This window comes from Giraffa tippelskirchi, chromosome 7 (genome assembly GCF_054371585.1).
Source record: "Giraffa tippelskirchi isolate mGirTip1 chromosome 7, T2T-mGirTip1v1.2.pri, whole genome shotgun sequence".
In the NCBI taxonomy this organism is placed as follows: Eukaryota; Metazoa; Chordata; class Mammalia; order Artiodactyla; family Giraffidae; genus Giraffa; species Giraffa tippelskirchi.
Genome location: NC_137281.1, coordinates 38,896,987 through 38,923,257, shown reverse-complemented (window position 1 = coordinate 38,923,257; position 26,271 = coordinate 38,896,987). Strand labels below are relative to the sequence as shown.

At 39.0% G+C, this 26,271-nt stretch overlaps 1 protein-coding gene across 4 annotated transcripts in view; it reads left to right on the top strand.

The window, feature by feature from the left end:
• Positions 1 to 26,271, top strand: part of FTO (FTO alpha-ketoglutarate dependent dioxygenase) — a 416,242-nt gene that overhangs the window by 143,784 nt on the left and 246,187 nt on the right. For all 4 annotated transcript variants that reach the window (XM_081514417.1, XM_081514418.1, XM_081514415.1 and 1 more), the window contains one exon: positions 19,076 to 19,155. In XM_081514417.1, the coding sequence (XP_081370543.1) occupies positions 19,076 to 19,155 (80 nt within the window). The remainder of the gene's footprint in view (positions 1 to 19,075; positions 19,156 to 26,271) is intronic.

The following is a 26,271-nucleotide window of genomic DNA, read 5'->3' as shown; positions in this document are numbered from 1 at the left end:
TTTAGATTTGATCCCAATTCATTGAAGATCTCTAGATGGGAATGCTTTTAGGGGTAAGGTCATCTCTTCATCTGCCTCTCTCCTGCTTGTCTCAGGATCTGAGTTTCTATTCTCAAGTCTTTGCCTCATCATTGAGCATCATTTATAGGTAAAACAGACTGTTATTTCATATTTTAATATACCACCCAGATGTGGATATTTACCATGAGTATAAATAAGTTGTAATTTCAGCCAGTAAATCACTTTTCTTTTGGGTACTCTGTTTGAGTTTCTATTAACATTTTGCATCTTTAAAAGAAATGGGAGTCAGAATAGTACTATTTTTAATAGCTTTATTAACTTTCTATGTATAAAAGTAGTAAATTACACATTGTAAAGGCTCAGCTAGTTTCCATTTATTAGTAACATCTCGTGTTTTCTTTTCTGAGTGAAAAAGTAGTATATGCTCATTGTAGAGAAAAGAAACTCTGGAAAGTATAAAGTGAAAGAATAAAATTAAAATCAGGTTCATGCCTATTTTGTTACTTTCCTTTTCAGACTTTTTCCAATGTGTACATAAATATGTACCTGGAAGGGCAGTTGTTGGTGTGTTACTTGCTAAGTCATGTCTGACCAACTCTTCTGTGACCCCATGGACTGTAGCCCACCAGGCTCCTCTGTGTGTGGGATTTCCTAGGCAAGAATAATGGACTGGGTTACCATTTCCTACTCCAGGGGCTCTTCCTAACTCAGGGATTGAACCTGCGTCTTCTGCATTCTCAGGCAGGTTCTTTACCACTGAGCCACCGGGGAAGCCCAGGAATAACAGTAGTATATGAATAACAGCTATGTTTACTGTGGGCTAATGACAAGTCAAGCCTTCTGTGAATCTTCTCAGTAACCCTGAGAAGTAGGTACCAGCTCTGTTGAGAAAGAAGAAGAAGATCAGGTTAGATCGATGTAGTGACTTAGCCATGGTTACCCAGTGGGTAAGAATCATGGATTGAAACTTGTCACTTTAGCCCACCTGTGCTCTGATACCCATGTCAGGCCGTCCCCTTCCTGCCCCTGTAGGCCCTCTGCACCCCTGTCTGGCACTGACTCCTGCTCTGGGCTTCTCTGCCTTCCTCAGCGTGATGCCTCTGCCTTACCTGAAGGCTTAAGACTAAATTGTTCAGAAGGGCGGAAAAGAAGGTAACGATTGTGGTCTGTTTGCGTCTTTCGTTTTTTAAAAATTATCTATTCATTTATTTATTTCTGGCTTGTTGCTCTGTGTGGGCTTTCTCTAGTTGTGGCGAGCAGGGGCTACACTTCACTGCAGTGCATGGGCTTCTCACTGTGGCTTCTCTTGCTGGAGAGCACAGGCTCTAGGGCACGTGGACTTCAGTAGTTGGGGCTCCCAGGCTCTAGAGCATGGACTCAATAGTTGTAGCCCATGGGCTTAGTTGCTCCAAAGCATGTGAGATCTTCCCAGATCGGGGGTTGAACCAGTGTCTCCTGCATTGCAAGTCCAACTCTTAACCGCTGGACTACCAGGGAAGCCCTCCATTTCTTTTTAAAGTTATGTTTTTCTTGGTTCAGAAATTACATTAAAAATGAAAATATTAAATAACTACATTGTCCTTTTAACTTATATATTATAATGAATATACATTTTTAGAATATACATTGGTTCCACTTAGCTGTTGTAGGTGATAAAGGAAGAGTAGTTATCATTTTATAGGAGCTGATATCTGAGATATAACATCTAGTTCTGGTTTCCAAACTCCTGCCTTCAGATAAAGGTGAAATAACCGATAACTTAGTGAACTAGGCCAAGCTTAGCACACTGCACCTCAAGTTTGTGTTTGAAACCTGTTTTCTTATTAAGATGTCACATTCAATTTCTCAAATGACTTGTCCCGCACCTCCTCTTAGGCTAAACAAAACAAAAATGAAAGCAACCATGGTCGAAAGCTACCTTTTCTCTTTACTTTTTAAAAGCCAAGTACTCTTAAAGAACCCTGTCCCAGGATCCCTGCTCTGTGCTGATACCTGAAATCTGAACTTCATAGCACTTTTGAAAAGGAAACAGTTTAGCTCAATTTATAATAATATATTGGTCTGCAGAGGAAGTGCAGACCAAACCCTGCTGTCTCAAGTCAATCCTCCAGGGGTGTCTGATGGGGAACGTGTCGGGTGCCTGTAATAAATCCATTGCCTGTGGAATTGAGTGAAGGCCCTGCTGGCAGTGCCTGAGGACACGCTTAACTGGGGTTGTCACGGTTTTACTTTTAAATTGGAATCTTTGCCCTAATCTCAGAGTTAGACATGACCAGATTTGCAAGCAGATTTACAATTTTCACTAATTTTCCAACCAGAACTTCAAAACACACTTAGAGAAGAAAAAAAAATACACTCTGCTCTTTCTCAGAATGGGATGATTTACTTTGCCACAGATGTTTTCCATAGACTGAAGGCAACCAGGGAGTTAGGGACTTAAAAGTGGCTTGGAGACAAACTGTGGGTTTGTTTTTTGTGTGGAACCGATTATACAGTTCAAGGGACATCAACCGAATCATGTTCATTAAGCAGGAGCTGAGTGTAGAGGTGGGATGGTTCAGGACAAAAGTGAGTGCTAGGTAAACGTTTTGGGCAAACCTCCTCCCCCCACCCCTTTATTTGTTATTATTATTTTTTACATATCGCTCTTCATGACTCTGTTCTCTCTGCTTTCTTTACTTTTGTTTCCTTAAATCCAACTACATCTCATTTTCACATTTGTTATTGTACCAATTAGCTATTTCAAAGCTTCAGTTGCCAGGTAAAAATTGCATGACAAAACAGAGGACAGCAATATGAATTGAAATGCACAGTATCTCCTTTTTGGGTTGGCGCTCCCTCACCAGCAGTGTCGGGTGGAATAATAGAAAGGCCATTTCTGGGCAGGTGACTGGGTTCCCCCAGGTTCCCCTCTTGTCTGTGGGTTGTGCATTGTTAGCACCACTCCGAGCCTCTGCCTCCACCGAAAAGCTGGTTCTTCATGACACTTGTTTCCCAGGGTTACTGTGAAGTCAAATAAAAAAGTATAGGGGACCTATTTGCAGGGCAGGAAGGGAGACACAGATGCAGAGAATGAACTTGTGGACACAATGGGAAAGGAGAGGCTGGGATGAATTGAGAAAGCAGCACTGAAATGTATACACTGTGTGGTGTAGTGTTAGTCGCTTAGTCGTATCTGACTCTTTGTGACCCCATGGACTGTAGCCCACCAGGTTTCTCTGTCCATGAAATTCTCCAGGCAAGAATACTCGAGTGAGTTGCCATTTCCTTCTCCAGGGGATCTTCCCAACCCGGGGATCAAACCCAGGTCTCCTGCCACTGCAGGCAGATTCTTTACCATCTGAGCCACCAGGGAAGCCCAAATGTATACACTATGTATGCACCTCCATGTGTAAAATAGATAGTTAGTGGGAAGTTGCTGTATAGCACGGGGAGCTCAGCTCAGTGCTCTGTGATGGCTTAGAGGGGTGGGAGGGAGGTTCAAGAGGGAGGGACACATGTGTACATCTGGCTGATTCACTTTGTTATGTGGCAGAAACCAATGCAACATTGTAAAGCAGTTGTTCTCCAATTAAAAAGAAATTTAAAAAGAAGTATGGAGATTTCCCTGGCAGTCTAGTGGTTAAGACTGAGCTTCCAATGCCGGGGACGCAGGTTCAAGTCAATCCCTGGCTGGGGAACTAAGCTATCACATGCTATGTGGCAACAACAACAACAACAAATTAAAAGAAATTTAAAACATGTTTTAAAAAGAGAAAGTTTATGAAAAGTGCTTTGTGAATTACAGCTTGAACATGGGGACTCATTATGAAGACTGGGACCTGGGTCATGGTATATTGGGGAAACAGTGAGGGAGAAGGTGTCAGAAGAGTGCTGAGTGCTAGGTTCTTACCCCGCTCCATGCCCTGAGCTTGGCCGGCTTTGCACCTAATCGTTCCATGTATATATTTCTGTAGCCACATAAAGGAACTACAAGGAAGGGAAATCTCCCCAATTGATTCTTGCGGGTGAGAAGAGTTGCCATCTGGCCATTGTTGAATCAGAGCTCTGTGGTAACCGCAGTCTTGCCTTGGTGGGGGCCAGGTTTACTTATAGAGCCTGACCTGTGGTTTTCTCCTTGATGAGGTTCACCTTCTCTGAAATACCTATGGCTTAGAGCAGCAAGACCCGGTGCACTGTGAACGTTTGATGTGGTGTAACCTGAAAATGTGCCATGCTTCTATTTCGGGAGTCAAAACGAGTGGTAGTGTTGGAGTTTGTAGCTCTGTGATCAGGAACAGAGGCCTCTAGGAGTTTAAAAGTCTCTTGGCTGGGGCTCTTTGGGGGCTTCACGTGGAGACCATGACAGCTTTGTAAATTCTCCAGGTGTCCGTCAGTCCTGCCCTGTCTTAGACCTTTTGTTCAAAGGAAAAGGCTTGTGTTATTTTTTCCTCTGACCCCTTTCCCTCCCTCCTCCAACCTCTGACTGACCAGCTGAAGCAAAAAAGACCTCTAATATATGGCTTAATCATAAATTCTAAATAATTATACTTTATTACCTCTCATGGGTCTTGAAATGTAGGTGCTACATTCTCCTTTCTGCCGAGGCAAGGGAATAATACAGAAACAGTAGTAAATTATAACTTCAGGCTGCAGTCGTAAGCTTGAGGAATTGCCATTTAAGTGGAAAGTGCTTGAACAGCTAAATGAGCACCTGTCATGTTTATTTTCACTCTGAAAAGTAGGAACATGACAGTATAGTTTCAGCTGCTTGTCCAATGTGAACTTAGTGTGTTCTCCTTCCCTGCTCAGCAACCGCAGTATCTGCTTCTTGCTGTTCACTTTTTTTTTTTTTTTTTTTGCAGGGTTGAGGATGTGTCTCTCCTGAAACTTTTTGCTCTAAAATATGCCCCTAAATGCTGACATTTTCAAACTTTGGCTTTCTGACTTGATATCCCTGGTGGCTCAGATGGTAAAGAATCCACTGCAATGCAGGAGACCCAGATTTGATCCCTGGGTAGGGAAGATTCCCTGGAGAAGGAAATGGCAGCCCACTCCAGTCTTCTTGCCTGGAGAATCCCATGGACAGAGGAGCCTGGTGGGCTACAGTCTATGGGATAGCAAAGAGTTGGGCACAACTGAGCAACTAGCACATACTTTACACATCAGATTTTTTAGTATTCAGACAGACTGGGGAGAGGACAAGGCTGGTGTCATAGGCTCTAGGATAGGAACCTGAGTGTGTTCCTAGGTCCTTGGAAGGATCTGCCACTTTCTTATCATATCTAGTCTTTTTGTTTATTTCTGTAGTATTTCTGTTGTGAACTTTACTTGAAGTGTGTGTGATGAGTACCTCCTGAGGGCCAGGCCCTGAGCTGGAGACTTTGATATATTTTATTTATTTCTCATAACAAACCTGTGAGGTATGTAATCATCCCCTTCTAGTCATCTTTCTTTTTTTTTCCCCCAGAAAAGAAAATTGATGGGGATGGACTGCTAGTGGGTAGTATATGGTTTCTTTTAGGAGTATGAAAATACTCTCAAATTAGTTTATGGTGATGGTTGCACAATTCTGTGAATGCACTAAAATGCAGTGAGTTGTATATTTTCAATGAGTGAATTATTTGATATGTGAATTGTATCTCTGTGAAGCTCCATAAAACCCCCTTATAAAAAGGAAATTGAGGCTCAGAGAGGTAAGATCACTTGCTCAACGTGACATATCTAGTGAAGCTTATGTTTTAAGTCCAGATTTTTCTGAGACCAAAGCTATTCTTTCTTCCATGGAACTGTGCCAGCTCTGCTAATTATATTGTTGTGGAATCTTTTTTTTTAAAAATGTGGAAAAAAGAATGTTAGTTGACCAACTAATAGATGAATACACACAGATTCTCACTGTTAAGGATTCAGATCATATGGAAGTGCTTAGAATAAAATGTGGAAGTACTCTTTTATCTTCTCTCTGTTCCTTTTATAAGCATTAACATGAATAGTTAGGTAGATATTTTTATGTTACAGCTGCTTTTTTAAAAAACACAAATGGGACAGTACAGTCTTGTGTTAGTTGAGTACCTAGGCTTTGTTGGACTTACGAACTAATTGGACTTAAGAATGTACTCTCAGAACAGAGCTCATTTGTATGTAGGGGACTTATTGTGTGTTGTTAGTATGTACATATGTGTGTGTGTGTGTGTATACTACTTGATTTTTTAACTTAATAATATGTCCTGGAGATTTTTTCATGTCAGTACCTCATCCATATTATTGTTGGTATTATAATAAAAATAATATATGTACTAGGAAATAAAAATTTAAACAGTGGTTCAGTTCAGTTCAGTTCAGTCGCTCAGTCGTGTTGATCTAAAATGGAAAGTGAAAAACTCTTTGCCACCTACCTCCAAGTTTCATTTCTTAGATGTAACTACTTTTCACTGTATTCACATTTTATTCTTTAGGCGATTCTTTCCTGCTTAACTGTTAAAATATCCTTAATACTTCAATTTTTTCATTGAACAACTTTAAGGCCTATCAGTCCTTCATGAAGAAAAATGTGGGATTGGCTTTCTTACACTCTCACTCTTCCTAACTTTAGTCAGTTTATGTTTATTTCTAAGGTTTTTTTCTTTTAATTGATCAACTTTATACCAAGACATAGATGTTCTCTCTTGACTTCTGGTATTTCAGCCATATCATTGCTTTCACATTTTTGAACTGTATAACGTTTACAGACTCATCTGTAATCTTGATAAGAAACCATACATTCCCTGTATATTGATTCTGAAATATGAAAACCCATACTTAACAGTGGTTATTGTGTGTATTATTAATTGTAGAACCAAATGGAGTGACTGGATTTGTACATAGAAGATCTCATCCACTGTAATCACTAAACTTACATCAGTTGAAAAACATGTTGCAGATGTCAGGTCAAGATTTCATACCTCATCAAAAGCTCAGAATCATGCTCCATTATTTAGCTAGTTTTGTGTTTGAGCTGTGGCTTTCTTGTTGGGTAGTTCTCCCTCTCCCCCTGGAATTCATCATTGCCTTTCTCTATTTTTACTGACTGGAGAATCATGCTGTGGTGCTAGCTCTATGCTATTAGATGTTGTATCATACTACTTATTTAATGTTTTGATAAACACTGCCTTGTTCAAACCCATCTGACACAGTTATACTGAGATTTCTTCTCATTGCACTCCTAGGAGAATTCTATTGTCACTTAGATCCTGTGTCTTCGTCTTTTTCTGGAAGTTTCTAAAAATGCCTTCTGACTACTATATTTTAGATTCCCCAAAATGTGTACCCTCTCCAGGACCTATCACAGTACTTTGAACATGGTAGGTGCTTTAATAAATATTGAATCAATGAGTGAAATGAATGAACCAAGGATTGCCTTTTTCCTCTTCATTCATGGCAGTATAGGCAAAAGGAAATATTTATTCTATCCTTAAAAGCTCCTGGCTGGAAAAGGTTTTGAAGACCCCTGCCAAAACAGATGGCCATTCATCTTATATTCTGGGATCTCTAGAGACAGCTTTTAGAATCTTCCATGACAGTCTATTCCTTCAGTGACCCATGCTTTACTTCCTCATAACTAATCCAGATAATGATGTGGTATCATAGAATTTTCCAAATGACACAATGTCTGGATCAATCTGTACATTCTCTTTCATGTTTTTTATAAGAAAACCATCAAAGGTTAAAAAAAAATGTGCCTATGTGTGTTTTTTTTAAGCTGAGGATGAATATATTACTATGAATTATGAAGTCTTTTAATCTCTTATGGTTCGTTCAATCAGTCATATGGTATTGAGATAATTCTCCATATGGGTTGGGTAGGTGGAGTGTTCCCCATTGAGTGGCAGCCTCTGTCTCTTTTTTAATATTTATTTATTTACTTTTGGCTCTTGTCGGGTTTCAATTGCAGCACGTGGGATCTTTCATTGCCTTGCTGGCTCTTCATTGAAGCGTTGACTCTCTGGTTGTGGAGCTTGGGCTTGGTTGCCCCACAGCATGTGAAATCTTAGTTCCCTAACCAGGAATCGAGCAGAGTTCCCTGCATTGGAAGGTGCATTCTTAACCACTGGACTACCAGAGAAGTCGCTGGGTGGCAGTCTTACTGTGCCCTCTTTGGCTATGGTGTTATTGCTACAGCATAACTCATAAAAGTACAGGCTACGGGAAGGAATTTTTCAGACTTTTAATTTGATTGCATATCCTGTGTATGCTCTTTGCTCCTTCTGTAAAAACAGTGGGAGAATGACCATGAATGAAGCCTTTGAAAAATATATTTATTTAATTGATTTTTGTTGACTGAGCTCAGGACTAGACCAGGAATAAATCTTACTTTCTTGAATCAGTCAGTTCCTGCAGCAGATTTCAAGCAGATTATGTCCTAATTGGGCTTCCTTGGTGGCTCAGTGGTAAAGAATCCACCTGCAATGCAGGAGACGAAAGAGATGCGAGTTCAATCCCTAGATGGGGAAGATGCCCTGGAGAAGGAAATGGCAACCCACTCCAGTATTCTTGCTGGGAGAATCCCATGGACAGAGAAGCCTGGCTGGCTACAGTCCCTGGGGTCGCAAGAGTTGGATGTGATTTAGCGACTAAGCCACTGCCACCATGGTGGTGGCACTATACCCCCATTAAACTGTCTCTCTGGAATAATTCTTCTAGGCCCAATAAACATTTCAGTTGTTTTTTTTTTTTTTTGGACACAGTTTGAGGCTTTCAGGATCTTAGTTCTCCAGTGAATTCTGGCCACGACATCAAAAGTGCCAGGAAATTTCCTACACATTTTAAAAAGTTATACATTATCGTCCTTAGTTCATTATAGTGACTTTATCCTAAGATTGATCCTGGCATAACTCTTTCTCCTTACATTTTCATATTGTTCCCTCCACCTTGTTATGTTTGCTCCTTCATTCTAGGTATATGTATAACTCACCTATTTAGGATTGACATTAAAAAAATTTAATAGCCACAATGACAGTGACACCAACCATTCAGTGTGGCTGCCATAACTCTCTTTCCCTTCCAGACTGTAGCAATTGATATAGAAGTCTTATCTCACCTATTAGACCAGAGCCACTATTAAGTGTATTTTTGTACTATACACAGTACTTAGTGCCTTGTACAGAATAGGAACTTGCCAAGTGTCTGGAGAGAACAGCCTTTTTTCTAAGTATTAGCCAGAAACCTTATCTTGGGCTTCTGTGCGGTCTCAGATAGTAAAGAATCTGCCCGTAATGCAGGAGACCAGAGTTCAAGCCCTGGGTCAGGAAGAGCCCCTGGAGAAGGGAATGGCAACCCACTCCAGTATTCTTGCCTGGAGAATTACAAGGACAGAAGAGCCTCGAAGGCTGTGTAGTCCATGGGGTAACAAAGAGCTGAACATGACTGAGCAACTAACACTTTTACTTTTTTTTAAAATAGCTATCTTCAATTGCCAATGGAAAATCAGATATTGAACTTGGAGTGACTAAAGAAAGAAGTCAAAAGGTATTTGAAGGAACAGAACTGAAAAGTTTCAGTGGCTACTTCAGTTTCATTCATTAGCTTTACTTAGAAGTTCTGGGGCACAGAGTTCACTGGAGCAGTGGCTTTGTATATACAATGTGGGAAGAGAAGAGACTTCATTCAAGTTTTCTGTTAACCTAACCTTCTCATCTCTCCATTTCCATGATCCCCTCTACCCTTCTGTCTCGTGGGAAGAGGTGCTACCAGGATGAGAAAAGGCAGCCCTGCCTAAAGTGGGATTAAAGTTCCTTTTGCTGATTTAGAAATCAAGAATGAATGATTAACCTCAAGAATGTATTCTCTTCTTAGCCCAACAATAAACTAAGCATTCCATAAAAGTTAATCTCAGAAAACAAAGAGGGAGAAAGGTGTGTATCCTGAGGTCCTCTTCACCTCTGTACTTGTTTCTATGAAAGAGTTTTCAGTCCCCTGGAAAATTATACTGCAAAAGATGTATAAAACGAACCAAAGCTCTTATTGCCCTTACTGATTGCAGTGTTTTTTCATTGCTATTTGGGGAATGAGTATCTCTTTTCTGAGGACTGCTTCATTGAGCATTCCCTTTTGGATATCATCATACTTACTGTTTTATTTTTATTGTTAAGTACAAAAGTGATAATGTATGCTATCCAGTCAAAGATGCTGTGAAGGACTTCTCTGGTGTTCCCATGGTTAAGAATCCATCTGCCAGTTCAGGGGATATGGGTTCCATCCCTGGTCCGGGAAGATCCCACATTCTGCAGGGCACTTAAGCCCCTGTGCCACAGCTACTAAGCCTGCGCTCTAGAGCCCATGAGCCACAACTACTAAATCTTCGAGCTGAAGCTACTGAAGTCTGCACCCTAGAGCCCGTGCTCTGCAACAGGGAAGCCACCACAGTGAGTAGCCCATGCACTGCAACTAGAGAAAGCCTGTGTGCAGTGATGAAGACCCACCCAGCCAAATTTAAACATATAAATAAAATAAAAAACCAACACCCCCAAAAACAAACTATCAATTTTAAGATGTGCTCTAAATTCAGAGATGCTAAAAATGAGATATTAGAATTGATGCTCACTAAAGAATTTGTAAACTATAAGAAAGTGTAAATTGGATAACAAAAGTACATTATATAATATGACCACACAGAGATAACAACATTCATAACTATTTGGTGTGATTCCTTCTAGCATTTTTTTCCTATACCTGGGAAAATATGTTTTCCTAAGTATGGGAAAATTAATGTCAGATTATATGGTATTAGATATAATTTCAATATGATATTAGTATCATATTTGATATAATGTTTAGAAAATTTATATATTAGATATGTTTGGGAATACCAGACCACCTTACCTGTCTCCTGAGAATCCTGTATGCAAGGCAAGAGGCAACAGTTAGAACTGGACATGGAACAACGGACTGGTTCAAAATTGAGAAAGGAGTGCATCAAGGCTGTATATTGTCACCTTCCTTATTTAACTTCTATTCAGAGTACATCATGTGAAATGCCAAGCTGAATGAATCACAAGCTGGAATCAAGATTGCTGGGAGAAATATCAACAGTCTCAGATATGCAGATGATACCACTCTAATGGCAGAGAGCTAAGTGGAACTGAAGAGCTTCTTGATGAAGGTGAAAGAGGAGAGTGAAAAAGCTGGCTTAAAATTCAACATTCAAAAAACTGAGATCATGGCATCTGGTCCCATCAGTTTAGTCGCTCAGTCATGTCCGACTCTTTGCGACCCCATGAATTGCAGCATGCCCAGGCCTCCCTGTCCATCACCAACTCCTGGAGTCTACCCGAACCCATGTCCATCGAGTCGGTGATGCCATCCAACCATCTCATCCTCTGTCGTCCCTTTCTCCTCCCACCCCCAATCCTACCCAGCATTAGGGTCTTTTCCAATGAGTCAACCCTTCGCATGAGGTGGCCAAAGTACTGGAGTTTCAGCTTCAACGTCAGATCTTCCAATGAACACCCAGGATTGATCTCTTTTAGGATGGATTGATTGGATCTCCTTGCAGTCCAAGGGACTCTCAAGAGTCTTCTCCAACACCACAGTTCAAAAGCATCAATTCTTCGGCGCTCAGCTTTCTTCATCGTCCAACTCTCACATCCATACATGACCACTGGAAAAACCATAGCCTTGACTAGACGGACTTTTGTTAGCAAAGTAATGTCTCTGCTTTTCAATATGCTATCTAGGTTGGCCATAACCTTCCTTGCAAGGAGTAAGCATCTTGTAATTTCATGGCTGCAGTCACCATCAGCAGTGATTCTGGAGCCCAAAAAAATAAAGTCTGACACTGTTTCCACTGTTTCCCCATCTATTTCCCATGGAGTGATGGGACCAGATGCCATGATCTTAGTTTTCTGAACGTTGAGCTTTAAGCCAACTTTTTCACTCTCCTCCTTCACCTTCATCAAGAGGCTCTTTAGTTCTTCTTCACTTTCTGCCATAAGATCCCATCACTTCATGGCAAATAGATGGGAAGCAATGGAAACAGCAACACTTTATTTTCTTGGGCTCCAAAATCACTGCAGATGGTGACTGCAGCCATGAAATTAAAAGACACTTGCTCTTTGGAAGGAAAGCTATGACAAACCTAGACAGTGTATTAAAAAGCAGAGACATCACTTTGCTGGCAAAGGTGAACATTGTCAAAGCTAAAGTTTTTCCAGTAGTCGTGTATGGATGTGAGAGTTGGACCATAAAGAAGGCTAAGCGTTGAAGAATTGATGCCTTCGATTTGTGATGCTAGTGAAGACACTTGAAAGTCCCTTGGATTGCAAGGAGATCAAACCAGACAATCCTAAAGGAAATCAAGCTTGAATATTCATTGGAAGGACTAATGCTGAAGCTGAAGCTGTAATACTTTGGCTACCTGATGTGAAGAGCCGACTTGTTGGAAAAGATCCTGATGCTAGGAAAGATTGAAGGCAAGAGGAGAAGGGAACAACAGAGGATGAGATGGTTGGATGGTATCACCAACTCAATGGACATGGGTTAGAGCAAACTCCAGGAGATAGTGAAGGACAGGAAAGCCTAGTGTGCTATAGTCCGTGGGGTCACAGAGTCGGACACAACTGAGCAACTGAACAACAGCAACAGCAACAATAATGTTTTATATTTTGTTTTTTTTCCCCAATAGTTTTATGTCTTTTTTCTCCAATACTTATATATCTTGAATATTTTTCCTTATTAAATATTCCTCAAAAATGTGATTTTTAAAAAATGACTTAAATATTAGTCCTCTACTTTTGTCATGCCGTTTATTACCAGTGCCTTGGTATCATATATATATCTCTAGTGAACATCATTATACCTAATCTTTGTCTTCACCTATAGTTATTTCTCTAGGAAGAGTTACTAGAAGCGAGCCACCTGAGTAAGGATGAGAGTGTTGATATGTAGGGACTGTACATATTGTATGGTTAGACCATTCATCAGAATGTTCTCAGTTTACCTTCCTACCTACAGTGTATGAAATGTGTTTATCAGTTCCTTCTACCAACCTACCTTATTGCACCCTAGGCAACACCAGGCATTACAATTTAAAAATGTTTTTCCCAATTTAATGAGTGAAAATAACATGCTGTTGTTTTAGAGTACACTTACTTGTTGGTGATGTTGAACACTTGCCATGTTTCATGGCCATTTATATTCTTCTTTCTATTACTATTTAATATCATCTTTTGCCCATTTTTCTGTTGACATGTTAGTGACGTGCATCTTGATGCTGACTTTATTCAGCTCTTCTGTCCTTTTACTGGGCATTTAAAACATATATATGCTTTTAGGTTTTTGACTTAGATTTTTTTAAACAATTCTTTAAAAAAAAATTTTTTTTTTTTTTTTAATTTTTGACCCTGCTGCACAGCATGTGGGATCTTAGTTCCTGAACCAGGGATCAATCCCATGCCCCTTGCATTGGAAGTGTATGGTCTTAACTACTAGCCCACCAGGGAAGTCCCTAAAATAAATTTTTAATATAGAAAATTTTTTAGATGAAGTGTACTTACTTTCATATATTATTAATTATGTTGTTATTTAGTCGCTAAGTCATGTCCGACTTTTTGTCATCCCATGAACTGCAGTTTTCCAGACTCCTCTGTCCATGGGGTTTTCCAGGCAGGAACACCTGAGTGGGTTGCCATTCCCTCTCCAGGGAATCTTCCCGACCCAGGGATTGAAGCTGGATTTCCTACATTGGCAGGCAGATTCTTTACCACTGAGCCACCATAGAAGCTCATTAATTACACTAGCATTGAATTAAATAGCCATATTAAAATTATTTAACAACTGTTATGTTCACTGCTAGTCTTTTTATATTGTGGTTTTAATTATTTTGATTGCCATCTTGTCAGCTAAAGTATAGGTTCTAACAATGTTTAATGAAGGCGAACGATAGGGAAATGGTGGTAGCATGTTTTCTGAGTCTTTGCATTATTTGAGTGCGACTTACTATACCTACGTGTATTCATATCTCCTTTAATGGCTATAGGAATCTTGAGTAAGGAGGTTTCCACCTTAAATCTCTATAGATATTGTTCCCTTGACCTCTAATATTTGATGTTAAGGAGATACCTGAAATCATCTTCATTTTGATCCTATTATAGCAAGTTGTGCGTTTTCTTTGGACATTTTTCATATTTTATTTTTAATTTTTGAATGGAAAATGTTTATGCACTTGATTAGCTATTTTGTAGTACAGACTCAGGCCTTTTTACAACTTCAGAAAATATTCTTCTGTTATTTCTTTGATTATTCTTTCATTGCTCTGTTTTCTGCTTTCTAAAAAGATTCCTGTTCTATCTCTTTTGGCTTGCGGAATCTGCCCCTCGTGTCTTATCTTTTTCTGTCGCTAATTTTTGTTTTCCCTCTGAGTTCTGGGAGAATTTCTTGAGTTCCCATTCACTCGGGTAATTTGGTTTTTCTGCAGCTTGCATTCTGTTGTGTAGTCAAGCTCTTATTGTTTTAAATGAAGCCGTACTTACTAAAAAAAACAAATCAACCCCAAGCAGCCTTTCCTGATCTCATGCTGTTCCATCCTCATAATTACTTTGCCCCATTGTTACAGGTGCAGTGCCTTCTTGAATCAAGCTGCTTCTTGAAAAATTGAGACGTTTATGAAAATTTTTTTCTAACCATTTGAGTAACACTTTTTCAGAAGAGGCAGTTTCTGTCAAACTGGTTCCTTTCCTTAGAACTATAGTAATTTTGTCCGAGTCTAGTAATTTTTTCCTTGTCTGTTTTTCCTTATAGAAAGAAGACTAACACCAGCTAAGAGGCAACTTGGTGTTAAGATTGGTTCTAAGAAAACTTAGTATAGGTTCCTGGCCAAATACTTCACTTGAAGGAGGAAGGAAGAAAACGTATCTTTGCAGGGTCAGATGAGAGACTTGATAAACTGGAGTGCACTGAATAACTTGTTTTTGTCTTTGGGTGGTATGGATGCTCACAGTATGAGCAAACACTGGCAGCTTTTGGAGTGGGGATCGAACCCTTACCCCCTGCCTTGGAAGGGGAGGTTTTAACCACTGGACTGCCAGGGAAGTCCTGGTATTTTTTTCTCATTGAAGTATAATTGATTTATAGTACAATGCTACCTTCTCATTCCACTTATACTGTATCCAGCAGAGTTCCTTGTAATTTCTGGCATATTGAGCACCTTTCCCTGATTTTGAGCACTGAAAGGAGTCTTTATTCTTTTGATATTTCTTTGATTGTCTCATTGAGAATCTAGGAATGGGGTAGGTAGAGGTCTGGGTCTCTACTGTCATCTCATCAGGAATACTCCCCTCCCCCCTTTCACTGGCTATTAAATTCTGAAAATGTTCTCAGTCATGGATGTCCCCACATCTAGGAAAAATAAGGTCATAAATATTAAGATTGAGGGATGAGAATGGACAGGTGAGTAAGAATGAAAAGCTTCAGTGATTGTGTGAAACTGGGAAGATTGGATTTCAGTATTGGGCTTATTTAGCTCTGGAGTGCCTTAAGCAAAGCTCCTGATTGTTACTTTAAAAAATTTGGGGATGCAGTAGCCCCTGGTGACACACTGGACAACAAAACCAAGAAAATAAGGGCTGAGTTAAATTTAGGGTGACCAACTGTCCCAGTTTGTCTGGGTGGGGGTGAGGATCTCAGGATTCGGAACTTCCGTATTAAAGCCAGGAAAGTACTGGGTATAAATTGATCACCCTAGCGTAAATTATGCTTTGCATCTGTGGTCTCTTATATATGAGATGAGATTTCATGCTACAGTGAATGTCCAGAGTTCTCTCCTTCCACTGATAGAGCACGCAGCATTTAGCCTGCAAAGAGTGAGAGCTCTTTTTCCATTTGTTTTGTTGAATAAATTCTACAAACTCTGATTGCTCCTGAGTATAGTCAGTTTTTTAGCTGTTTTCTGAGATAACTCTGGCAAATAGGCATTCTTTAATGTTTTCTTTCTAAAAATTATTAGTATTAGTCTTAAAAGCTAAGGACATCTTTAGTATATCCTTTGAGATGTACAGTCGATGAGGTTTGAGCCACGTTCATAGATTTAGAGTTTTAGACAAATTAGAAGTCCTACAGTGAAAATACAGGGTTCTTTCTACAAGTCATAAAGGATTAGGGACATTTGGGAGCAATTTCAAAACAGTTGTTTGATTAGAGAGTTGCCAAGGATTTAAATAAAGGTACACACCTCGGACTATTACTTCTATGTTGTGTTTGCCACTTGGCCTGCCTTTTTAAGTGACTTTGAGTTGCCCCTCAGTGGAACAAAAGTTCTTGAGAAATCTATCCATTAAGATGATTTTTTCCCTCCTTGTGATGTCTTTAGAGCCCACTGTTAATAGCCGGGGAGCAATGAGGCTTTTATTTGGATAGGTGAGAATGGCATCTATATATTTCTTAGAAATTGTTTCAATCCTTTATGGGCATCTGGCCTGGGGAAACTCCTCCAACCCCTGCTTTTTGTTTTTCTTTGGCTTTGAATTCCCCCTTCAGACAAAATAGTTCAGATCAACTAGAAATTCTCAGGTATGTCCTTAACTGAAATCCTCAGAGGGCAAATTGAAGAGAGAAGGGCCATCCAGTCCTCTTCAGGCCTTAAGCCACACTTAAAGAAAAAAATTAATCTAATTTTAATTTTTAAAGTTGGAGGATAATTGCTTTACAATATGTTAGTTTCTCGTGTACAGCGAAGTGAATCAGATATATATATATATTCCTTTCCCGTTTAGGTCACCACGAAGCATTGAGTAGAATTCCTTATACTGTATGCTAGGTTCTCATTAGTCATCTGTTGCATCATATATCTTTTGTTTCTCTCTTTTACTTTTTGGGTGAATACTGATTATGGTCCATTTTATTTATTGGTCTCTGATTTTGTTATACTCTTTTAAGTAGTGTTGGACTCTGCTCTAGTGAGTAATTAAATTATTTGGAATAAGTTGGATTCTTTTGAGGCTTGTTTTTTTAAGCTTTTAGGTGGATCTTGGGCAGCCTTTAATATAGGACTTGTTTAACCTTACTGCTAAGATTATGTTATGCTTCTGTAAAGACTCTTATCTGAGCCTTGCCAGGCAGTGCAGTGGTGAGGAATCCACCTGCAAATACAGGAGATGCAAGAGACACCGGTTAGTTCCCTGGGTCGGGAAGATCCCTTGGAGTAGGAAATGGCAACCTGCTCTAGTATTCTTGCCTGGAGAATCCCATGCACAGAGGAGCCTGGTGGGCTACAGTCCATGGGGTCGCAAAGAGTTGGTCATGACTGAGGACACAAACACACAGACTCTATCTATGATTGTCTCAGGTAGTAGGAGCCATTCTGGCCGCTGAGAACAGTGTTCCTGGCCTAATGTGAGTCTGAGGTTTCTGGAGCTTCTTTTCCTACAGCTTCCTGGAACTTCTTTTCCTGCCTGGGGCAAGTTTTCATTCACATATGCACAGTTGAGTGTGGAGTCAAAGACTGGAAGGAACCCTTCTGCATATGTCTCCTTGATCTCTCCCTGCGCAAGTTCTTCTATTGCAGTATTCTGCCTTACAAATCCCTGCTCCCTGGTCTTCCTAGTCTTTGTCTTCACAACTCAGCAAGAGGGAAAGCTGAACATTCAGAATTTTGACTTCTCCCTCTCTACTCTGTGGCTTTGAAACTGTTTCCAGCTAGAAAGCCAGGACAATTGTAGGACTCACGTATTTAATTTCTCTTGTATTTGGGGTTATATCATGCTCTGTCTTCCTGTGTTTTATAGTTGTATAAGGCAACCTGGTGATCGTTCTCAGTGCTCAGTCACTTAGTTGTGTCTGACTCTTTGCAACTGCATGGACTGTAGTCCGCCAGGCTCCTCTGTCCATGGGATTTTCCAGGCAAGAATACTGGAGTGGGTTGCCATTTCCTCTTCCAGGGGATCTTCCCCACCCAGGGATTGAACCTGTGTTGCCTGTGTCTCCTGCATTGGTTGATGGATTCTTTGCCACCTGGGAAACCCATCCTTGTCATGGTTACTCCCTAATGTCCATAAACAAATGTCCTGCAGTTGGGATTTTGCGTTTCCTCTCTTATGTTTAGAGGTAATTTTATAGGTTGTTTTTGCTGACATGTAATTGGTCTTTGCCTCCTAATTTAAATCGTTATCTTTCCTGGTATCTTCCTAAGAAGTCTTTGTCGCTTATGTAGGAAGTCATGTGTTGCCAGGGACAGTCTAGTTCTCTTCTTATTAACAGAGGAATAGAAGCAATGTTCTAAGCAGAGGTGATACCGATTTTTGCCTCACATGTGGCATCATTTCATAGAATACACAAGAAGTTGGCCGTTGGTTTTTCTCCCACTGCATGTGGTTTCAGGCATATTCTTTAGCTGATGAATTCACCACCTACTCCATTCTTGGGTCATGAATCTGTAGGCTTGAATTCTGTTCTGAGAGCCAAAGCGTTGCAACGTGCTGAGTTGGTTGGTTTGCTGCCTGGAAAATTGTTAGGGCAAAATTGATACTTTGATTGGGGAGGGAAAGAGGCAGATTTTCAGATGAAAGATGTTCAATTCCAAACAATACGAAAGAATTTTGGCTTATTCATAAAGCATGGGTAGAATTAGATATATCATGAAAAAGAGAAAGAATTTCAACCCCCAAATAGTGGTGAGTGGGTATCATAAGACTACAGATAAGTAGGGTAACCATATAGCCTGTTGACTAAGTATAGTCCTGGTTTACGCCTGTTGTCCTAAAGTAATTATTAATCATATCCCCTTTCTCTATAGAAAGTGTCATGGTTTTTGATGGCTTTACACCACAATGGTTTTATACCATATGACTATACATATATAATTATATATACACACACACACACATATATGTATATCTGTCTATATCTATCTATTTATCTCTCTAAATAAAGTCATCCTACTTGCAAAGAATAGTTTAGATTATACAAAGTAATTGTTACATTTTTGGTTCTTGTCATTCTTCTTGAATGATGGATTTACTGTTTACTTTGTAATTTAAATACTACTTAGTGACTGATAAGTGCGTGTTGGATGCTTTTTTTTCTTTAATTTTTGGTATTTTTCCTGCAGATGATCTCAATGCCACCCACCAACACTGTGTTTTGGCTGGTTTACCACCTCGGTTTAGTTCCACCCACCGAGTGGCAGAGGTAAGTGTAAATAAAAATGTGACTCAAACTTAACTGGATGTGACAGAAGTGGTTGTGTGAGCAATTTATCATAGAACTTTGGAAGAATATTTGATAGGAAAATTGCTTCCATCTAACTAGACTTTAGCCTCTGTTTACTTGCTTTTTGAGCTTTGAGTTGTGTTGCATCCAGTTGTAAAAAGTGTCTTCACAGCCTGGGCTAAGTCTGTTTTGCTTCTTCCGAATTGTGTTTCTTGGAAAAGGTGCCTGCAAGAGGGGACCTTGGCAGGTGTTGCTGGTTGGAGATTTTCTAAAGTGTTGGTACCTGTCAAGGTCAAGGTCAAGGTGGTGACTGGAACGAAATTGGGTAGATCTGTGTGCTTGTGCATGTGTTAGTTGTAACTGGGCTCAGAGGGTCGAGAATTTACATTCCCATTAACTTTTGGGTCAGGCTTCTGGACATGTGAATGTAAATTAAAGAGACAGGTACAGTGGTGCCAGGGAATTTCTGAACTCCCCAGTCGGGTTCCTAACCCAGGCTTGATTGCTAAATTCTGCCACCACTTGCAGTGGCTGATAGTCAGCTGATTAGACTAGTTCAGAATAGAAAGTTAAGAGATGAGGGAAGCCCTTAGTAGTCACCCTGGGGTGTTGTGTGTGCTTAGTTAGGAAGAGTTGTAGAGAGCAGGGAGAATGATCATGAAAAGGATTACAAGTTGACCTCGTATCCAAAACTTGTTATCTGTACTTTGCTTTTATAGCTTGACTTTTCACCATACTGCAGGGGGACCAGTGTGAGAAAGTTGGGCAGAAGGGATAAAATAAAGTGTTAGGGAAACAGAAACACACAACCTTTCTAGTCCTGATACTGTAGAGTCTACAAGGCGATGTCATATGTGCTGGCAATTAAGTAGCTTTCCTGGTAGACTGGTCATGCTGCTAGGTGGCTGAGAAGGCGTGTGTCTGTTTAAATCAAGATGCCAGCAAGCCCATCAAGCATTCCCTCCCCCCCTTTCTCCTTATCTCCCTTTCTTGTTTCTTCCATTCAATCATTCATCTCAATATTCGAGGGCCTGTTCTGTGTCCAGCAGCACTAGAGGCTTGAGAGAGGGAGAGAGAGAGCCATCAGCTTGACGGGTATGCCCACTAGTTTTGCTGAACTACCTTTTCAGTTTGAGAGGCAAATATTAAATAGATAAAAACACAAATAATTTATCTTAGAGACCTTAAAGTAAGTTCTATTGGAAAGGAAGAAAGGAAGGAAGAAAGGAAGGGAGAGAGGGGACAAGGGACAAAGGGAAGGAGGGAAGAGGAAGGAAGGTGAAAGGGAGGAGTGAAGGAAGGCAAAAAGAAGTGAGCAAGCAGTTATAGAGCATCTTTCATGTGCTTTGTGTTGTGCAAAAAAGATTTCATTTTTGTATAATATAAGATGGTATAGGCATCTGTCTTTCTAGTCAGAACTTCCCCAAGAATTCTTTTGAGTGTGTGGCTACTTAGACATATCTTTGCATCTTTCCTAATTCAATCTGGAAGAGTGGACAAGGTGATTAGTGCTGTGCTGAGAGGGCTAATGTAAAATGATGAATAAGAAGTTTGGGAAAATGTATTTGATAAGGATAACAATCATATCTAATTCAGAGTGTTCTTATGAGGATTAAATGACTTAATACGTGTAAGTGTTTTAGAACAGTGGCTGATACAGAGTATGCCTGCAAAGAATGTTGGCTGCTATACATATATATTAAATTGCTACTACCTCTACTACTACTGTTGCTACTGCTATTACTACTACTATTACTATTACTGTCTTTTTCAATTATTCTGATGAAAAGCTAGTAGGAGACAGGAACAACCAAAACTCTGTGTGGAAGGCAATACTGTCTCCATTGATACACTGGAATGAACACAGTAAAGCAAGAGAATTTATGTCATCAACAAATCTTAATTGGAAGAGTTGCTATTGACTGAAAGCTACTACTCAGAAGAAGGGAAGTGAGTTTAGTTCTATCATCCATTCTGCAAACTTCTGTTGAACTTTCCAGTGTTAAAGCTATTCTTTTAGACACTTGTGAACAGCAGTAGTTGACATGTGTGGCATCTTTAAGATGCTTCCCGTCTAAGAGGAGGTAGAGTACAGAATAGAGAGTAGCAAAACAGCATAAGACTTCATGAGTGACCTGACAGTTAGACATGTAAGACTTGAACGTGTAGGGAGTAGGGAATTTTAGGACAGTTTAGGTCAGCTAATGGGATGAGGACTCAGGTGGATATATTGTGATTGGTTTGGGATGGGGATACAAGGGGAATATTGAATGGCTCAACTTTGAATCCAAGGATGCCAGAAAAGGAGTGTTAGCTGATAAAGGCTAATTCCTGAATGGGACCAGATTGTGAAAGATCTTGGGTATTAGGTGTGTTTAAACTTAAATTAGGGGATTTCCTGGTGGCTCAGACAGTAATGAATCTGCCTGCAAGGCAGGAGACCCAAGTTCAATTCCTGAGTCAGAAAGATCCCCTGGAAAAGGGAATGGCAACCCACTCCAGTATTATTGCCTGGAGAATTCCATGGACAGAGGAGCCTGGCAGGCCACAGTCCATGGGGTCACAAAGATTTCGGACTTGACTGAGCAACTAACACTTTCACTTTCACAAACTTAAATTGATTGGTGAACTGAAAGTCACTCAGTCGTGTCTGACTCTTGAGACTCCATGGACTGTGGTCTGCCAGGCTCCTCTGTCCATGGGATTTTCCAGGCAAGAATACTGGAGTGGGTTGCCATTTCCTACTCCAAAATTGGTTGGTAGATGGGGGTTATCGATTATTTATTTATTGCAGTATTGACATATTGGAGATATCTTTTAGAAGATGAAAATAATAAAGACATCAATTAAACCTATTAGTCTGAACTAAAGTAGTGGCAACAGGAGAAAAGAAGAAATTCCCTTGACTAATGTAGGAAATGTAGTGACAGACTTGGCAACTAAATGCAGTGGAGGAGGGAATGTAAGAGTGAATGAGTGGGTGAATGAATGAATGGATGAATAAGTGAATGAATGAACACACTAACCAACTATCTCTTTACTGGATGCTTGTCATGTGCCAGGCTCTTGGTTGACTCTGAGGTTGCAAGTCTGGGTGATTTGGAAATGACATTACTGTAAGCAGGTAGTCTAAGACACTAGGGAAAGAATATAATTCACTTTTAAACAGTCTGATTTAGAGCTGCCAAGTGGAGAAGTCCAGCAGACAAGCGGAAATTTGGGATTGAAACTTGTAAGAGATCAGGGCATCTTTCCTTCTCCACCTCCTACAGTAAATACATACTCGGAAGTTCCCAAAAGGAGCCCTTCAGACTGCATTTTAAATACTTATGGTCTTACTTCCTTTTTTCCTAGATGACCAACTTTACTAAAGTGGCAGTGCTTTAAAAATGTCATGAGGTTTAGCTTTCTCTGTTTAGTTATAGCTGTATTTGTGTCTTCTACTTTTTAGGGAAAATTTTGAGCATTAATTTATTTATTAAAAAAAAAAAGAAATGGAGATGTACATTGATGCTCTTAGGAGATAAATATAATCCCAAACCTACATCTTTTATCCCTACTTTAGTTGAAGCTTATGTTTACTGATTAGATACATATAATGTGAATTATGTGACTATCCTGCTTTCTATATGATCATGGTCAGCACCCTCTATGGTCTGTGGGCCAGCCAGCTGTTTTTGTAAATAAAGTTTTATTGGAACACAGCTGGGCTTATGTATTGTTTATGGCTGCTTTGGAGCTACAATGGCAGAGCTGAGTAGTTGAACACAGACCTTATGACCTGCAAGCCTAAAATATCTACTATCTGGCCTTTTTTAAGGAAAAGTTTGCTCATTCTGTTTTACATGATCCTGTATATACAGGCTTCAAAAAGTACCTTAAAGTTAAATGTAATTTAAAAAAAAAAAAAATCATTTTAAGGTTAACTTTTTACTTCTACCAAAAGTCAAAAATGATAATATTCAGTGCTGGTGAAGTTACAGTAAAACTACATTCATGCACTTCTGGTAGTTTTTCTTATCAGCATACTCTTTGGAAAGCTATATTGGGATATGTCTAAAGCACCATGACTTTTTATAGTATGGTAAAGATATTGAATAATATCTTTGATCTCAAACCTAGGAAAAAATTCAAAAGAAGTATATATAAAAAACTATTTACCTGGCATGATTAATAGTAGTGAAAAGTTGAATAGAACCTTAACACCTTTATATTATGTGACTCACTAATTAAATTGTTAATATCACCTCATTGAGCAGCATTGCAAATGGTAGTTTGGAATACTTATGTATAAACAGTGAAAAACAGCATATACATTGATATGTGTATATTGATTACAGCTATGTGTGGATGAAGAATCACACTCAATAAAAGTAAAATAGGGTAAGATGGCAGCATTATATTTTTATCTTATTTAAAACTTTTAATTTCATCTTACTGTTTTTCAATAACAGAAGAGGGAAAAGATTTTTTTCCCCATCACTATAGTTTACATTACTGTTTCCTTCAATATATATAGAAAAAAATCTGTGCAACTTTATAGCTTCGCTTTTTCTACAAATGTCCTTTCCCTCATGCAGTATTAAATTTGACCTCTTTTCTGTGCCAAACAAAATGATTTGCTATTTTCTACCTCTTCACAATATGTAGGAAGCAGATTGTTTTAAGGAAATGATGTTCTGAAATTCATTTTAGTTACTCAGAAGAAATCTATTCAGTTTTTGGTTGCAAAAATGTGATTAGATTATGTCTGATGACTCTCAATCTTTATTTGATTTTAGGTTATTTTTTTCTGGTTGTGATAGAATGTTCTTGGGATTCAACACAGAATATCTGTTTTTTCCCCTAAATTTAAATTTTTATGTATAATTATATTTTGAATAGGTAGTTACTCAAATGGTTCAAAACTCAAAAAATATCTAAATGTGTACAGTTGATATGTGTCTCTCCTCACCCCAACCAGCTCCTTTTCCCCAGAGGCAACCACTATTATCAGATATTTTTTTATCCTTTCAGTGATATTTAATAAATATGTAAGCAAACACATATGTATTTAATGATAATTTAAAAAATTTCTTACATAACTAGTAGCCTGCACACTATTCTGCACTTTTCGTTTTGCTTTATTTTAGTTAACCTTGATGAATAATTACTAATCAGTATGCGATTCTTAGAGTAGGAAATTTTTTTAAAAGATACGATACCAAAAGCATAAGCTATCAAAGAAAAAATAGATGATTTGGACTTTACCAAAGTTAAAACGGTGATGCTTCAAAGGTTACCATCAAGAAAGTAAAAAAAAACCCACAGAATGGGAGAAAATATTTGTAAATATATTCTAAATATATATGATATATATATATCATATATCTCACAAGGTGCCCATTTTTAGAATATGTAAAAAACTCTTACAAGTCAGTGATTGAAAAGATAAATAATCCAACCTTTTTTTAAAATTAAAAAAAAATTTTAAATTAATTTATTTTAATTGGAGGATAATTGCTTTACGATTATGCTTTACAATTAAACCACCACAGTTGTGGTGGTTTTTGCCATACTTTGACATGAATCCAACCTGTTAAAAGGGTAAAGGATCTGAATAGACATGTCTCCAAACGAGATATACAAATGGCCCATAAACACATGAGAAGATAGCTATAATCAGAATCACAGTATAACAAGTGTTGCTGAGGATATGTAGAAATTGAAGCCTTCATACATTGCTGGAGGGAATGTGAAATGGTGCAGCCATTTTAGAAAACAGTCTGGCACTTCTTCAGAAGTTTAATATAGAATTACCATAGTGCCCAGCAATTCCATGCCTAAGTGTATACCCAAGAGAAATGAAAACTTGTACGTGAATGTTCATAGTAGCTTAATTCAAAATAGCCAAAGAGTGGAAACAGCCCAAAGGTTCATCCTCTGATGAATGGATAGACAGAAGGTGGCGTATCCCTGTGGCTGAATGATTTGATAATGATATTTGACAATAAACAGAAACGGGATACCAACACATGTTCAACATGGGAGAACCTTGAAAATAAGACTGAGTGAAAGAAGCCAGTCACAAAGGACCTGTATGATTTCATTTATACGAAATATACAGAGTAGTCAAATCTATAGACCCAGAAAGTGCTTGCCTAGGGCTGGGAAGGCTGGTAGAAATGAGACGATGTGACTGCTGAAATGGAGAGGGTTTCTTTTTTGGAGTGATTAAAATGCTCTAAAATTAACTGAGGTGATGGTTACACAACTCAATATACTAAGAAACATTGAATTATATGCTTTAAGTGGGTAAATTTTATGACATGTGAGCTATTAATATATCTCAATAAAACTGTTACCTAAAAAAAACTAGTACTGATTATAGGTTCTTTAGGAATATATATACATCTTCTGGGTAATTAGAGTTCATCATCCTCTTTATCTCAGATGACTTCTGATCACCCAGAAAATGTATATATATTCCTACCCCCTCTTTTTTTTTTTTGGTGGCAGCAAGTATGGCTTCACCAGAGTTCATTTAACTGGTCCCTTATTGATGGGAAGTTCTGTGTTGTTTTTAATCTTTTGTTATAGAAGATAGCATTTCAATTAATTGCCTCTCATGGAGGTTATACCATACTTGGGAAAGTAAAGGTACAGGCAGAATATGTTTATAGACAGAATGTCATGAAAAAAAAAATGTTGTAGAGTTGCCCGTGGGACAAAGGTGAGTGGTAATTCAATTCTAGTTTTTGTTTTTTCTTTGTAGCACATTGAAGCTGCTGCCCTTCTATTCCCAGCACTTTGGGATCGTCATATTAAAATACCTATTAGTCAAGCTTCTAGTTCTGGCACAGAAACTTCATCCCCCCCTGCCCCCAGGCGTGCCCAGGTCACATTGTGTAAAGTGGCAGTAACCATGCAAAGAATTTTTGTACCAGGGGGTTAGCCTTCAAGGTTATTTCGAAGGGATCTGTTTAAATTGTAAATAATAAAATAAAAATACTTTGGGGAGACATTTCCCTCATTGGGTCTAAACGATATTTATAGCTTGCTTTTTATCACCCTAGGAAATTGTGTCATTATCAAAACAAACGGATGCACACTCCG